General features: G+C 32.9%; 1 protein-coding gene across 1 annotated transcript in view; it reads left to right on the top strand.

Annotated features, from left to right (window-relative positions):
- The first annotated feature begins 1,605 nt into the window (after positions 1-1,605).
- Ns4 (Nucleostemin 4) overlaps positions 1,606-16,923 on the top strand; it is a 62,832-nt gene continuing 47,514 nt past the window's right edge. Inside the window, exons 1-4 of the mRNA XM_074178360.1 lie at positions 1,606-1,805; positions 2,347-2,660; positions 3,488-3,628; positions 3,781-3,991. Of these exons, the coding sequence (XP_074034461.1) occupies positions 1,718-1,805; positions 2,347-2,660; positions 3,488-3,628; positions 3,781-3,991 (754 nt within the window). The 5' untranslated portion in view covers positions 1,606-1,717. The remainder of the gene's footprint in view (positions 1,806-2,346; positions 2,661-3,487; positions 3,629-3,780; positions 3,992-16,923) is intronic.

Here is a 16,923-nt window from a genome sequence, read left to right as displayed (position 1 = left end):
CAAATGATTATAGAACTCTAGCAATTCCCGATGGCAACAGCTTGCGCTATATTTTTAGATATCTTTTAGGAAAATGTTTAGGAAAACATTCACGCACAAATTTTGCCACGGCGGCTAGTATCACACTGAATGCGTAAGTTTTTGACCTAAATTGTATAATCTTACCTTGATTATAAACAAATTCAAAAACTCTCAATATCTTATGAACGGTCAAACTAATTTGAATAATTCGCCATTACTGATTTTGTTTTATTTCCAGGTCAAAATAGTTAGTTTGAAGGTGGTTGACAATGTTTCGTGGTGTATTTCACCAGTTCGGACTTCCATTGTCTAATATAATATAAATTGATTTGAAATCCCTGAAAGAAATTAAAAAGATTAACCGAAAAATAACATTTTTATTAAACAAAAAGCTGGAAATACAATGAAACTTAATACAAGCCGAAAATAAATAAAAAATAAAAAATATTAACAAGAAATGAAACTAGAAATTGAAAGATTCCAAACCAAGTTACGTCACGACGTTTCGATTATTAGTATCCACAATCTTCACCCGAAGACGAACTATTAGTTGAAAATCGGACTTAAATATGAAAATTACAAAAAATTCAAATTTCGAATTTTGCATTGAAATCCGGTATGTAGGATCAAAATCAATTTCTAAGCAACTGTTCCAAATAACTCATTTCAGCATCTCCAACGCGAGGGGGAGCCCGGTATCTCGAAGGTTCCGTAGGTAGAGACAGCTGGATAGGCTCAATGTCATTCATCTTCTCGGCACGGATACACACATCATAGGATTAAGCCACCGTTGGTATGCCATTCAGTTAGGGAATAACTGAACCACAAGTGATTTTGTCATCCCCGTATCCAGCGGGGCTAACGTGGAAGCAGGCATCCGATGGCCGGTTTGCTCAATCTCCACATCCCAAGCTAATACACTCGCCAAAAACAGCATGCACAGTGGTTCAAGCAGTGAATGATGAACAAAGACAGCCAACCCGCCCACACTGTATACAAGGGAAATACGAAAATTTCAAAATTCTATAGGTTTGTGATATCAACGAATTTTGGGTGATTTTCTGTGAGTATTGTAATCCAAATAATATTCTGATGGACTGGTTGAGTGAAGAACAAGAAAAATCGTGGGAAAAACTACGTGATTTTGCCTCCAACTAGAGAGGAAGAATTGCTAGCATTCAAGCGATTATCAAGTCTGCAATAAAAAGGTCCCTAATAATACCGACACTCTGAATATTATCGGAAAAACATATAAAGAAACATTACCGATCAAAAATACAGGTCCGCATTCAAAATTTCAAAGGAATTGCCAAATCAGTGTTCCCTCTAGCTATCTTGGAGACAAAAAAACAGTAGATTTTTCAATATCATTCAACACTAGTCGAAAATAGATAACTCTGCCACGATTCAACATACTCTCTATCTCTTACCACTTACGAGATCTTCATGGATATACCTAAATTTGAATATCCCTGTAGATTCAAATCAAAATCTCAGCAGATATGTATAAATTAAACACCGAACGCACCTTTTTGTTTTTTTATAAAAGGCAAAGAAGAAGAACATAACCTGTCTTCCCTTGACATTTAGATTCCTATCTTACTTGACATCATAGCATTGACAGTTTTATATATTTGAATTTTGATTCACCTGAAAATACTTTAATATTAATTTATTTGTTGTTATTCATATTGCCATGCCACAGAAAACTTTCAAACGGAAAGTTCCCTTCAGTGGAAAAGCGAAAAAGGAACAACTCAAGACAAAAAAGCAATCTAAACAAGGTGTAGTAGATATATTTTCAGTTATTCATTTGGTACATTGTTGAGTCTTATACATAAATCAGAATAATACTTTAGTGGTTTTGTAAAAATTAGAGCCATGGCAGCAGAGTTGCTGGTTCAGGACTTGCATACCATACTAACTTGGTTCCGGTCCTGTTCATTATTTTAATTAAAGACATTTAATTTGAACTGATGAATTGAAAATATATAACCCTATAACATGTATTTATGACTATACGTTATTTCAGCAAAAACGTATCAATCTTGGTATTATAGATTTGGTGTTGGGAAATAACTCCAGTAATATTCATTACTACACCAAAGGTTCCAAACAGTGCATCATAAGTACTTTAAGATCCTGTTATTCATTTTTACTTTTTTATTTCTCTAATATATCACATCCCACCCCCACATTGATCCCAACCATAAGGAACACACCACAATACAGTTCTCTAAAAGTTTATATGGGATAGTTCATTTGATGTGATTTGTAACATTTTTTGAGCTTCAGTTTTACATTCCTTCAATATCATTTTTGTAGGTCCTATTCTTCTACAGTCTTTGGAAGATAAAGAGCAAAGTTCCAGCAGCATTCAGAAAACTAATTTCCAGCCTACCAAAGATATTAGATCAAAATCAAATAGATACGCCTTGCAGTTCTTCAGAGAAAGTAATGAAGAAATAGCAAAACAAAAAGAAGTAGCCCGTCAAAGTTTGGAAGCTAAGACCGAGAAAGATTTAGAAGTTGATGGAGATATATTTTTTGATGAAGTTTTAGATTTTCCAAAAAGACCTCCATGGGATTTTGAATTGAGCAAGAGCAGATTGGAAGCACAAGAAAATAAATATTTTACTGTGAGTAAACATGTCATTGACTCAACACTTAGGTATATTTGATTTTATCTGAACGATTTTCACTTTTTTTCATGCCGATTAGAAGGTTACCAAGTTTTAGCTTGGACACACTGTATAAGGAAACATAAAGAAAGCTTCATAGATTGAACTTTTACTTTGTCTTTTATCTAATCTTATTTCAAGAAATTTGTTACAATGAGATCAGTTAATGTGTTCATATACTGTATTTCTACTATATTGAAAGTTATAAGTATAATTTTCACTTTGAGTTTCTTCAAAGAAACAAATTTTATATTCTACATATGCATTGGCCGACATTATTGCCAAAACTGATACCAATTTTGTTTTAAAACTTCTTTGTATAGTATCAAATGTTAAGAAAGAAAAATTGAAATATTTCCCAAATTATGATTTGAAATTATATAATTATGAAATTGAAATGGGTATGAAATGGGGTGAAAAATCACTTTTTACTGAAACTAGAACTGAAATTGCTTCACATGCATAATCGAGCCCGTCTGAAAACAGCGTCACTTGCACTGAAAGAATGATAGATACATTTAATGAGCCATTTTGGTACTACAAAACATACAACATAACCCTCGAAAATAAAATACTTTGTTTGTATATTAATGAATCTTGCCAATCTGGTTTTTTTCAACTTCTTTGTTATGGAGTTTCGGTGATAAATCCACTTTTTGTCATTTGGAAACTCTATTTTTTTATGTGAAGTAATAATATAATATAGCACATTGTTTTCTTCATTTCATTGCCACTTCTAATTGATGTTACACCAAGTGTTAAATTTTAAAAGATGTATTTTTCAGAACTATGTTGATAAAATTGTTCAACAGTTCGAAGGAAAAGACTTGAGTTTGTTTGAGTTGAATTTGGAAACGTGGAGACAATTATGGAGGGTTCTGGAAATGTCTGATATAATTTTATTCATTGTAGACATCCGATTTCCTGTAAGTTGGCATTTTTTATATATTAAAACTCGTAAGGTAAATATTAAATAAATAGAAAATAGTGAATGATTTTTTCCATATTGTTTCATATTTTGAATATTGAGGTGAATTGCATCCATATATTCAAATATATAAATCTATAATTATTTCAGGTACTTTTGTTTCCTCCTTCATTATATCATTATGTTACTGGAACTCTCAAGAAGGACTTCATTTTGGTTTTGAATAAAATAGATTTGGCTCCTGCAAGCTTGGTTGTGGCATGGAAATCATATTTTCAGGATAAATATCCCGATTTGCATATTGTTATGTTCACAACACTACCTGGATACAATTTAGTTGGAAAACAGTCTAATAATGAAGGTATGTTGAGTAATTGAGTGATATTCTCATTGACAATTTGGATTTCGATAATGAAATCAGAAAAAGAGTAGAATGAAAGGAGGTTTAAGAAGAAATTAAACCTAATAGATTGAGTTAAACGTAATGAATGAAATCATGTCTGCTTCCACTGAACGACATTACTTTGATTTTCGAAAGATTCATTAACTCTATTGTCTAAAGCAGATTTGAAATCTAACGGGAGAAAAAAATTAAAGAAATACTGATTACTAAAAATGCCACAATGGAAATATTTCGACAAGTTAGTTAACAAGAAAAAAGGAAATAATATTTGAAAAAAGATAAGAAATAAACAGTGAATTTTGAAAAAATACACAAATAATGATTTATTTAGTGAACAAATTGTAATCTGAAAAGGAAATGATTTGAACAACAAACAGTATAAATTTCAAAAATCAAAACAATGTATCCCACGATGTTTGTATTGTTAATAAAATAATAATAATCTTTATTAAACCCAAGAAACAAAAATGTTCAAAACAAGGTCAAGTTTATTCAACTAATTTGTGATATTGATGACTTATTTATTTTGTGGAAATTCATCTTCAATTAAATGATATAGATATAGAAATGAAATACTTTGTCTAATTTCCACTTACTTAATGTATTGATATTAATACGACCAAGGTTTCGGTTTTTACACCATTCTCGAGTATTCTAACACCCTTAGAACCCTTAACGAACAAACAGATTTGTGTAGGTCTCCACTTTTAAATTTATAAAGATGACAACACAGTTAATTACAGTTTGAAGTTTATGTAGTTGGTATTAATGAATGTTGGTATATATCTTATTACCTATTCTCAGATATATATACTCCGATATTTCTCTTAGGTCAGTAGTGTTAGAATACTTGAATTTATTCAACTAGTTTATATAACTATAGGTTACATTTTAATTGGGTATTTCAGTCAAATTTCTCTACAGGCTATAAGAGCACTATATTCTGCTTTTCAAGATTTTGGAAATTTATTTTTTCCTTTGTCCCCGGACATGTCTCAAATAAAATTTTATAAATAATAATAAAAAACAGCCCTCAGTATAAACATATACAGTTTGGTCCATTTAAGATGGAAGTGCCTTATATAATCTATAATTTTCAACCGATTTGAACGATTCTTTTTCCATGAGACAGACATTCAAAAAGTCTGCTGGGACACCAAATTTTATGAATTATTCGTCATTTTCAGGGCCAACTATTGTTATTTGTCAAGGCCAAAAATTTCAAAAAATAATTAGCGATTTTTTTTACAAAAAATCTGACTACATCACTTGATTTGTGAAATTTTTAAATGATCTATGTCAATATGCTGTTTAATCAACCCACCACTTCAATTTCAGAAGTTTTATCTAAGTTCTAACTACACCCCTGGATTTAGGAGGTCTCGAGATATGACTGTTGAAAATTTCAACAAAATCTGTTCATCAATGAAAAAATTATAAGGGAGTAAAATTTGAAAAAATTGTCATTTAATGGAATTTTCACTACACCACTGGATTCGGAATGATATTTAGCAAAATATAATTCAGATTCTTGTATTCATGAAAAATATATGAAATGTATGAATTATATGAATGAATTCGATTAGGAAACAAACTGTAATGTCAATAATTTCAAATAAAAAAACCTGCATTTATTTCGAATTGCTACAAACTAGTGAAAAACAATATCTTATCCAATGCACATAATAGGATCGGAGATGATAACAAGTTAAAACTAAAATGAGTGCAATTCAAATTTTTGTAGCCTCCACCAAGACTTCGCTTGCGAACATTTTTTTTAAGTATTCCGTAATTTTTGCAGAGTAATTGCAGCACACGCTTGCTGAATTCTTGTGCACAGTTTCGCTCGATGCCTTGGTCGTGATTTGTAGACATTTTCTGTAACATAGCCCCATAGAAAAAAATCCAGTATAGTAAAGTCATTATGATGCACTGTTTGGAACCTTTGGTGTAGTAATGATAATTACTGGAGTTTTTTCCCAACACCAAATCGTTATTTTTAACACCTCGCCACGTGTTTCGATCACCAAGTGATCATCTTCAAGAGGAATATCAAACTGTTTAATCTTCCTCTTGAAGATGATCACTTGGTGATCGAAATACGTGTCGAGGTGTTAAAAATAACGATTTGGTGTTGGGAAAAAACTCCAGTAATTATCATTACTACACCAAAGGTTCCAAACAGTGAATCACAATGACTTTACTATACTGGATTTTTTCCTATGGGGCTATGTTACGATTTGATGTTGGGATAAAACTTCAGTAATATTCATAGTAAGGTCAGGCGATCTAGGACGCCATCCAATTAATCTGCTCCCCCGCCCTATCCAATGATTAGGGTAGTTTTGATTGAGCCAACTCTTCACAATTCCCGCATTATTAACAGAACAGATATCTAACTGAAAATATAAATTTCTTGTTTCTACAAGGGGAAGTTCATCTATTGCGTCCGACAATTCATTCCATAAAAATTGTGATAAATTTGCGGTATTGATGTTGCTGTCAAAAAAGAATGGTCCAATTATTGTTTCATTCAGTATTCCACACCAAACATTTACTTTTTCTGGATACTGCCTGTTACAGTTAATCACCCAGTTAGGATAATCAGTGGCCCAATATCAAATATTTTGTGATGAAACCACTGCATTTGTTGAGAAAATAGCTTCACCACTTCATAAATTGATTTTAAAAAAATGTATGTCGTTAAGGTACTCGACATGGCCCCATTAGCAAAATTCCGAACGTTTTTCTTGATCACCTGGATCTAGAGTGTGCAAACATGTTGGTTTGAATTACTTCAATTTGTTTTTTTCGCAGACATCACCTAATATTTTCCGTAGGTGAGTTTAAATCTAAGCCTGGCCACCCTGAAAATATTTGGATTATTTCTGAAACAATCTAATAGGTGTAGTCTGATTATTTCCATTCCTTCTTCCTATACCAAACTGACACAGAAAGCATTGAAATCACTGAAATCAATAAAAATGGAAACTGGACCCAAGTAATACAAAAAAGGAAACTGAGATATCTGGTCGGTCATACTGAAGAAGAGTGTGAAGTGGAAACAGTCCCACGACTTGTCTCACTTCACATAACCAGGCTCAAACCAGATACTAAGCCCGAAGATCTGAAGATATTTTTGAAAAAATCACTATTAGGAGTTGCATGTGAGGCTCATACTGCGAAAAGACCTGAAATAAGGTGACAATAAAGAAAGAATAAGGCATTTAATAAGGCATTGAGGCGAGAGGTATGGCCAAACGGAGCTTTGGTTTCTTTTTTTGCAAAAAAGAAGAAGCTATCCACGACGCTGGATCCTCAACACCAACAATCTACCTGAAGGATGTGGAAAAAACTCGATCTTCTTCCACTAATGGAGAAAACTAGTTCAGTGATAGTGATGAGAATTATAATGTCAATGTGAGTGTATTTCATTTGAACATTCGTTCTCTTGAACATAAACTAAAAAGGTTACAAGTCTTCTTAGATGACCTAAGTTACTATGTAGTGTGCCTCTCCGAATATTGGCTCGACAAGGAATTCTTGAGTCGTGCAGTATCCCGGGATATAATTTGTTCAGTTCAGTCGCCAAAAGAATATGCATGGTGGAACACCTATATATATATATATATATATATATATATATATATATATATATATATATATATATATATATATATATATATATATATATATATATATATATATATATATATATAGTTTATAGTATATGAAAGTTTTCGAAGTGAGACCGCTAAAATTAGGTTCATACTGTATTGAAAGAAATATAGAAGTTTGTGGTATTGAGCTGTCAGCTACTCACACTGCTATTGTTACACTTTATCGATCTTTTTGTGTTTCCAACTTTGCTATTTTCTTTAGTAAACTTGAAGAACTGTTGATCCATCTACATAATAATTTTTCAAAAATAATTATTTTTGGGGGATTTCAATATTGATTTTCTGACACCTAGTTCAAACAGATCTAGCTTGCTTTCTATTTTTCATTATTTTGGATTGGAATTCACAATTTCTGATTTCCCTAGAGTAGATAATTGTGCAAATAGTTGTATTGATAATATAATTACTAATATAGCCGACCACTATGGCCAAATTGATACAGAGAAAAAGATTTATCACCAAAAACGGAATATTTTCTATGAGCCAAGTTCAATTGAGGATATGACTGGCTTTCTAATTGATTGTTATACACAATTAATAAATATAAACTTCCCTCTCAGAAATGTGTCTAGGAAGTGTAAAAAATCTCCCCACTGGATGAATGAACAAATAAAAAACAGGAAAGAAAAAGTTTAAGCTATAAAAACGATAGCTGACTGTACAAATGATGAGACACACAAACAGGCTTATCTTGCATTGAACGTTGAATACCAAAATATGATACTATTAGCGAAACGATGTTGATATGATGACTTTATTTTATATTCGGAAAATAAAGTTAGAGACAGATGGAGATTCATTAATTTTGAAAAGAATGGAGATGGTATTAAACATCGTGAAAGTAAGTTCACTGTGAATGACTTCAATACATATTTTGTTTACGTAGGTGTGAGAATATCTGAGGATCTGTCACCCTCAAATTCCCGTTATATTCCTTTATCAATAACGGACAGACCAAATACATCAAGATCCTTTTTCATGGAACCCATTTTGAACAGTGAAGTTGCTGGGACAATATCTGATCCGAAAAACTCAAACTCGTTTGATGCATACGAACTTAATAGTAGAATTGTCAAAGAAACGGCCTCGTATCTAATTGAACCGCTTGGAATACTCTTTAACGAGTGTATCGAAAAAACTGAGTTCAAGGTGACCCAAGTTGTCCCAATCTTTAAGAAAGGCAGTGAGGATGCAATTGAAAATTACCGATCAATATCGATCATCCCAATTTTCGGCAAACTATTTGAAATCATTCTGAAAAACAGGCTTTATAAGTGTTTTCATAAGGACAAGCTATTCAACACTAATTAATTCGGATTTAGGAAATCATCCTCCACAATAAGTGCGGTAAATAAAGTAATCGAAAACATAATAACTTGCTTTGAAAAAGGAGAACACACTATTGCTGCTTTATGTGATCTAACAAAAGCATTCGATTGCATCTCCCATTCTATTCGGCTGAAAAAATTAGATAAATATGGCATAAGAGGAACCCCCCTGTCTCTTTTTTCTTCATATCTAACAAACAGATACCAATATGAGTCAATTGACTCAAACAATGTGTCTGACTTGAAACCAAGGTTCCCTAAGGTTCGGTTTTTGGGGCCTCTTTTATTCATTATCTATATAAATGATCTATTTTCCTCCATGTCACCTCATAATTGGTTTGTTTTGTTCGTTCTCAAAATCTTGCTATCGAAATTATTATGTTTTTCAAGTGAATCTTAATTTTTTAGTATTTAGCCTAGAGTTGCCAGCTCTAAAATTTGTACAACAAAACAGATTGTTCTATGGCATTATTTTTATTTTGTGTATTGTTAACTAATCTTGTTAAAGTTGTTTAATTTTTAATTATTCCCAATCGAGGTTTTCTAATCTTCTAATCCTCATAAAGTTCAATATTCTCGAATATCTTTTCCTAAACAACTCATTTCCATTTATTATATATTATATATTTCCATTATGTAAATATTTTAAACTATAAATAGCTTCTTTTAAATTCCTCAATTGTTCCTTGTATCCGATATCTTGGGAATTACCCGCTATTATAACCCTTCCTACCTACCAAACCTCAGTCTATCCCTACAACGACGAATATGACCCCTTCTCTAACTACCGATGTGAAACATTGCATTTTGTAAATTCATTCATTACGTTTCAAACCTTGTAAGAGTACAGTAAGAATTAAATCTTGTCTTGTCTACAGTACATCTTGCCATTTATTTTTCTCATCCTATCTCAGGTCAGCCGGTAGCCAAGCGGTTCGGCGTGGGTGCTTTGTTCACTCACTCGAATTGACTGCCGTGTTGGTCGGTGGTTCAAGCCCTAGTCTGAACGATCGATCTTCACTTGCTACCGTCCAACCCGTGTTAGGAATCACACGTTAAAAGGTAAGACCTCGTTAATCCTTAGCTCGCACAAGTTTCGACTTCTGAGGGTTGTCGTTCGTAGGGGTGCGACAGCTGGTTAACGGAAAAACAGATTTTAAAACAGAACAGATTTTATCTTTCCACAAAAGTTATTGTAATTCTTGTGTGCATTGGGTATTCATACTCACGATAAAATAATCGTGGGTCATAACAGCTTTCGTCAATGATACTACTCTTACGACATCCGTAAAAATCAAGGGTAATTTGGTGCGCGATATAAATCAAATTCAAAAGAGTGCTGACATGGTTCAAAAGAAATAATCTTATATTAAACGAAAATAAAACTCAACACATCATTTTTACATCAAACACCTCTTGGGTTGAAGGACACGGTGTTAAACTCTTAGGCATACATCTAGTTGATAATTTGAACTGGTTAGAGCACATTGAACAACTTAGCATTAAACTGTCAAAATACACATTTCTTCTTCAGAAATTGAAAGATGTAATCTCTCAGCAGGCACTATTATCAGCTTACTACGCTTTTTTCCATTCTCACATCTCATATGGAACAATTCTCTGGGGAAATAATACTAAGGCAAATAGGATATTTATGTTACACAAAAAGGCTGTAAGTTTATTATCTGGGGCTGATTTCTTAGACTCCTGTAGACCTCATTGTCTTTTGATGAAAATAATGACAGTATCTTCTATTTATCTGTATCAACTTTTGATAGATTTCCTTTGAAAATGAATCAACATTAAACAGAAATTGTGATTTCCACGGTCATGAGACTAGAGGATGTGATTTGTTCAGGGCCAGTAGATTCAGACTGAAGAAGTCAAATAGAAACTCTATCATTGTCAACTTATACAATATTCTACTTCCCCATGTCAAAAAGTTAAATCAATACTTGTTCATAGAGTATCTGAAATATCTATTGATTTCAGATTGTGTTTATTCTACTGACGAGTATATAGCTGTCTTATCCAAAGAAACACAAATAAACGACAAAACAGTATGACAAAACAGTATAATATTCATTCTTGGATAATAATGTATGTGTGTATATGTGACCTATCTTATTTGTATACATCTAAAATATCAATAAATGATCTTATCTTATTATTCTTCAAAATATATGTGGATACTGCTCCAGTTCCATTGAATATTTGGTTAATTTTATGTACTGTGCTGTTATTTATCGCTGGACGATTTAAGTGTCTTTCATTGAATATTTTAGTTACTTCTCTTTCACTTCGGTAATTATCTCCAGAAATACGTATAATTTCGATTTTTTTTTTCAATTGACAATTGGGCCATTATCAAGTTTTATTCTGAATTACAAACTTAGTTTGATAAAGGTGAATCACAAAATGGCAATTCCTGAACAAATAGTGTAACTAGTAGTGGTCTAGATTACAATGTCACTAATATAATGCCCATCTCTTGTAAAGTTTTAGAAGTAGGCATCTAAAATCACTATGCTCAAATATTGACATGGAATAAAATAAATAAGGCAAATATCGAAACAAATATCATCACTCGAAGGATAAATGAGCAGTCTCTTTTAGAATTCAAATCCTTAATACAAGCAGACACTTTCTCTTACAAAGAGGGTGAAAGTGTAGATGTCATTTTCAATAATTTTTTCGTGCATTTTCAGAAGTGTTTGGATGTAACAATTCCTAAACAAAAAATTAAACCAAAGAAACATACCAAAACCGAGAAAGTACCATTACCAAGAGAACTTCATAAAGAATTAGAAAATCTCAAACATCTCAACTGGCTACGGAAACATTCAAATGACCAACCTATTCATAATCATTACAAAATAACTAACGTGTGATTCCTAACGGTGTTAGGTTAGGTGTGATTCCTAACCGTGTTAGGAATCATGTTAAAAGGTAAGACCTCGTTAGTCCTTAGCTAGCATAAGTTTCTCAACTTCTGAGAGTTGTTCGTATGGGGGCGACAGCTGATTAACGGAAAAACAGATTTTAAACAGATAACAAAATTTCCTGTATAAAAAAAAAATAGTATTCCAATACAGTTGCCTCCTCTGATAACAAGCCAAAAGCTCTGTGGAATTTGGTAAATATCAAGACTAACCACATAAAAAAAAACAGGAAATCACCTTAAATGTAGATAATGAAATATTAGCAGATAGCAAATATTTTTAGGAAGTACTTTGCAAATTCTGTCAGAGAGAAGCTAGACTCTCTTAACCTCCCCGTTGATCTGTGCACAAAATCAGCCGTCACAATTCCTGATTCTATGTTCTTTGCTCCTGTTACTCATCCTATCTCAGGTCAGCCGGTAGCCAAGCGGTTCGGCGTGGGTGCTTTGTTCACTCACTCGAATTGACTGCCGTGTTGGTCGGTGGTTCAAGCCCTAGTCTGAACGATCGATCTTCACTTGCTACCGTCCAACCCGTGTTAGGAATCACACGTTAAAAGGTAAGACCTCGTTAATCCTTAGCTCGCACAAGTTTCGACTTCTGAGGGTTGTCGTTCGTAGGGGTGCGACAGCTGGTTAACGGAAAAACAGATTTTAAAACAGAACAGATTTTATCTTTCCACAAAAGTTATTGTAATTCTTGTGTGCATTGGGTATTCATACTCACGATAAAATAATCGTGGGTCATAACAGCTTTCGTCAATGATACTACTCTTACGACATCCGTAAAAATCAAGGGTAATTTGGTGCGCGATATAAATCAAATTCAAAAGAGTGCTGACATGGTTCAAAAGAAATAATCTTATATTAAACGAAAATAAAACTCAACACATCATTTTTACATCAAACACCTCTTGGGTTGAAGGACACGGTGTTAAACTCTTAGGCATACATCTAGTTGATAATTTGAACTGGTTAGAGCACATTGAACAACTTAGCATTAAACTGTCAAAATACACATTTCTTCTTCAGAAATTGAAAGATGTAATCTCTCAGCAGGCACTATTATCAGCTTACTACGCTTTTTTCCATTCTCACATCTCATATGGAACAATTCTCTGGGGAAATAATACTAAGGCAAATAGGATATTTATGTTACACAAAAAGGCTGTAAGTTTATTATCTGGGGCTGATTTCTTAGACTCCTGTAGACCTCATTGTCTTTTGATGAAAATAATGACAGTATCTTCTATTTATCTGTATCAACTTTTGATAGATTTCCTTTGAAAATGAATCAACATTAAACAGAAATTGTGATTTCCACGGTCATGAGACTAGAGGATGTGATTTGTTCAGGGCCAGTAGATTCAGACTGAAGAAGTCAAATAGAAACTCTATCATTGTCAACTTATACAATATTCTACTTCCCCATGTCAAAAAGTTAAATCAATACTTGTTCATAGAGTATCTGAAATATCTATTGATTTCAGATTGTGTTTATTCTACTGACGAGTATATAGCTGTCTTATCCAAAGAAACACAAATAAACGACAAAACAGTATGACAAAACAGTATAATATTCATTCTTGGATAATAATGTATGTGTGTATATGTGACCTATCTTATTTGTATACATCTAAAATATCAATAAATGATCTTATCTTATTATTCTTCAAAATATATGTGGATACTGCTCCAGTTCCATTGAATATTTGGTTAATTTTATGTACTGTGCTGTTATTTATCGCTGGACGATTTAAGTGTCTTTCATTGAATATTTTAGTTACTTCTCTTTCACTTCGGTAATTATCTCCAGAAATACGTATAATTTCGATTTTTTTTTTCAATTGACAATTGGGCCATTATCAAGTTTTATTCTGAATTACAAACTTAGTTTGATAAAGGTGAATCACAAAATGGCAATTCCTGAACAAATAGTGTAACTAGTAGTGGTCTAGATTACAATGTCACTAATATAATGCCCATCTCTTGTAAAGTTTTAGAAGTAGGCATCTAAAATCACTATGCTCAAATATTGACATGGAATAAAATAAATAAGGCAAATATCGAAACAAATATCATCACTCGAAGGATAAATGAGCAGTCTCTTTTAGAATTCAAATCCTTAATACAAGCAGACACTTTCTCTTACAAAGAGGGTGAAAGTGTAGATGTCATTTTCAATAATTTTTTCGTGCATTTTCAGAAGTGTTTGGATGTAACAATTCCTAAACAAAAAATTAAACCAAAGAAACATACCAAAACCGAGAAAGTACCATTACCAAGAGAACTTCATAAAGAATTAGAAAATCTCAAACATCTCAACTGGCTACGGAAACATTCAAATGACCAACCTATTCATAATCATTACAAAATAACTAACGTGTGATTCCTAACGGTGTTAGGTTAGGTGTGATTCCTAACCGTGTTAGGAATCATGTTAAAAGGTAAGACCTCGTTAGTCCTTAGCTAGCATAAGTTTCTCAACTTCTGAGAGTTGTTCGTATGGGGGCGACAGCTGATTAACGGAAAAACAGATTTTAAACAGATAACAAAATTTCCTGTATAAAAAAAAAATAGTATTCCAATACAGTTGCCTCCTCTGATAACAAGCCAAAAGCTCTGTGGAATTTGGTAAATATCAAGACTAACCACATAAAAAAAAACAGGAAATCACCTTAAATGTAGATAATGAAATATTAGCAGATAGCAAATATTTTTAGGAAGTACTTTGCAAATTCTGTCAGAGAGAAGCTAGACTCTCTTAACCTCCCCGTTGATCTGTGCACAAAATCAGCCGTCACAATTCCTGATTCTATGTTCTTTGCTCCTGTTACTGAACATGACGTCAAATCTATTGTGTTAGACTTGAAAAAGAATTTTTCCACTGGCATAGATGAAATACCAGCAATTCTTTTGAAAGAGTCCATTGACAATATCTCAAGTACATTAGCCATTATTATAAATCACTCTGTCATTAGTGGAGTGTTCCCAAATGAATTGAGAATATCAAAAGCTGTTCCGGTCTTCAAGACTGGGGATACACAGAGTGTGAAAAACTACAGAATGATATGTCTGTTGAGCTGTTTTTCCAAAATTATGAAAATGGCAGTCTATAATCAAATAACATACCTAACTAAACATGATTTATTAACCCCACGACAGTTCGAATTCTGACCTGGTTATTCTATTAAAAACAGCCTCAGCAGATTTTGTACAATATATACATGATAGCATCAATGAGAATAAGCTTGTGGTTGGACTATTCTTTGATCTGTCTCGTGCATTTGACACAATCAACCCTAGGTATCTACAAATAAAACTGGAAGCTCTAGGCATCCAAGGTCCAATTCAAAAATGGCATTCCCCAAGGTGGGGTTCTTGGGCCACTGCTATTTCTGCTGTATGTCAACCACATTAGTCAAGGACGTACTCACATATACGCAGACTACACAACAATCGTTGTTACAGCTGAAACTATCAATCAGGTATAGACTAAAATAGATACTGTAATAAAAGAATTTACATACTGGTGTGAAGTAAATCGCCTAATCAATAATGCAAAGAAAATGGTCTCCATTGAATTCACTAGTACCTACCTTAAAGCGCAGTAGTAAATTATCAATAAATGTTGGTAACCCAGAAGTTCACAACTCAGAATCAACAAGATTCCTAGGCCTCGAACTAGACCAAAAACTTTCATTCAATAGACAAGTTGATGCTCTGTGTGAAAAACTCAACAAGCTGTACTTTGCTGTACAAGTTGATGCTCTGTGTGAAAAACTCAACAAGCTGTACTTTGCATACTCTGAAATCGAACTTTCATAGGCACCACCCACTAAACCTATATTATTCTTTAATATACAATACCCTTAGTAGTAACATCATTGTGTGGGGGAAGAGCTACAGACACATGCAGAATTTTCATATCACAAAAAAATTCATAAGGTTAATATATGATTTGGACTATGGAGAAACATGTTCATTGAAAACAATATCCTAACACTAACATCTATCTATCTCTACAAATTATTAATATATACCTATCAGAATGCTAAAAATATGAACAGAAACAGTGACTACCGTGAATATGATACCAGACAGAAGAATGACTTCCATTTGCACCACTTGCAAAGAAAGCAACATATAAAGAGCCCTCTATATGCTGGAACACATTTGTTCAATCTTTTGCCTGAAGACTTGAAACTCATGACCAATATGAAACATTTCAAACTATCTTTGAAAAAGTTTCTCATCCGCCATGCCTTTTATTCATTAGATGAGTATAAGCAACTTAGCAAGTAGACAGTTATGTTTCAATGTATTTTAACATGTGTTTATATTTAAATATTTTATTTTTATGCTTATTTTTATTTTGTCAGGACTAGGATGTTTACGATGTTTTTTTCTTAATGTTTATATCCAATGAAAATTTTTTTTCTGTCTTTATGTACTATGACTTTCTCATGTTGTGAAGCAACCATAAGATATTAAATGAATATTTATCTATCTAATAGATAATTAACTAGTCGCAGACTACTTGCTAATTCCATTAACCCATTTAGAGCCAATATTACGCACAGGCAACAGCATATTTCGTGAAATAATTCAATCATAAAGTAAAACAATTTGGGGTAAATACACATGTTGGGTATACGCATCACCGGCATATAATTACAATAACTCTTTTGGGGGGGGGGGGGTGCCAGATTTGGTTGAAATTTTTAAAAGGCATATCTCGAAACCTCCTTAATCCAGCGGTGTAGTCAGAACTTAGATGAATCTTCTGAAATTGAAGTGGTGGGTTGATTAAAAAGCATACCTATTTTTCTAATTTTATTCACTTATTTTATTATTGGATATATTTCTTCGTAACTTTGACATAGGCCATTTGAAAACATGGCAAATCCAGTGGTGTAGTCACAATTCTACCATTGACAC

Source organism: Leptinotarsa decemlineata, unplaced genomic scaffold (genome assembly GCF_025532065.1).
Source record: "Leptinotarsa decemlineata unplaced genomic scaffold, Ldec_3_MD MMD2_tig00003736_RagTag_RagTag, whole genome shotgun sequence".
Taxonomy (NCBI): Eukaryota; Metazoa; Arthropoda; class Insecta; order Coleoptera; family Chrysomelidae; genus Leptinotarsa; species Leptinotarsa decemlineata.
The sequence above is the reverse complement of the archived record's forward strand: the minus strand, read 5'-3'. Positions and strand labels throughout refer to the sequence as shown.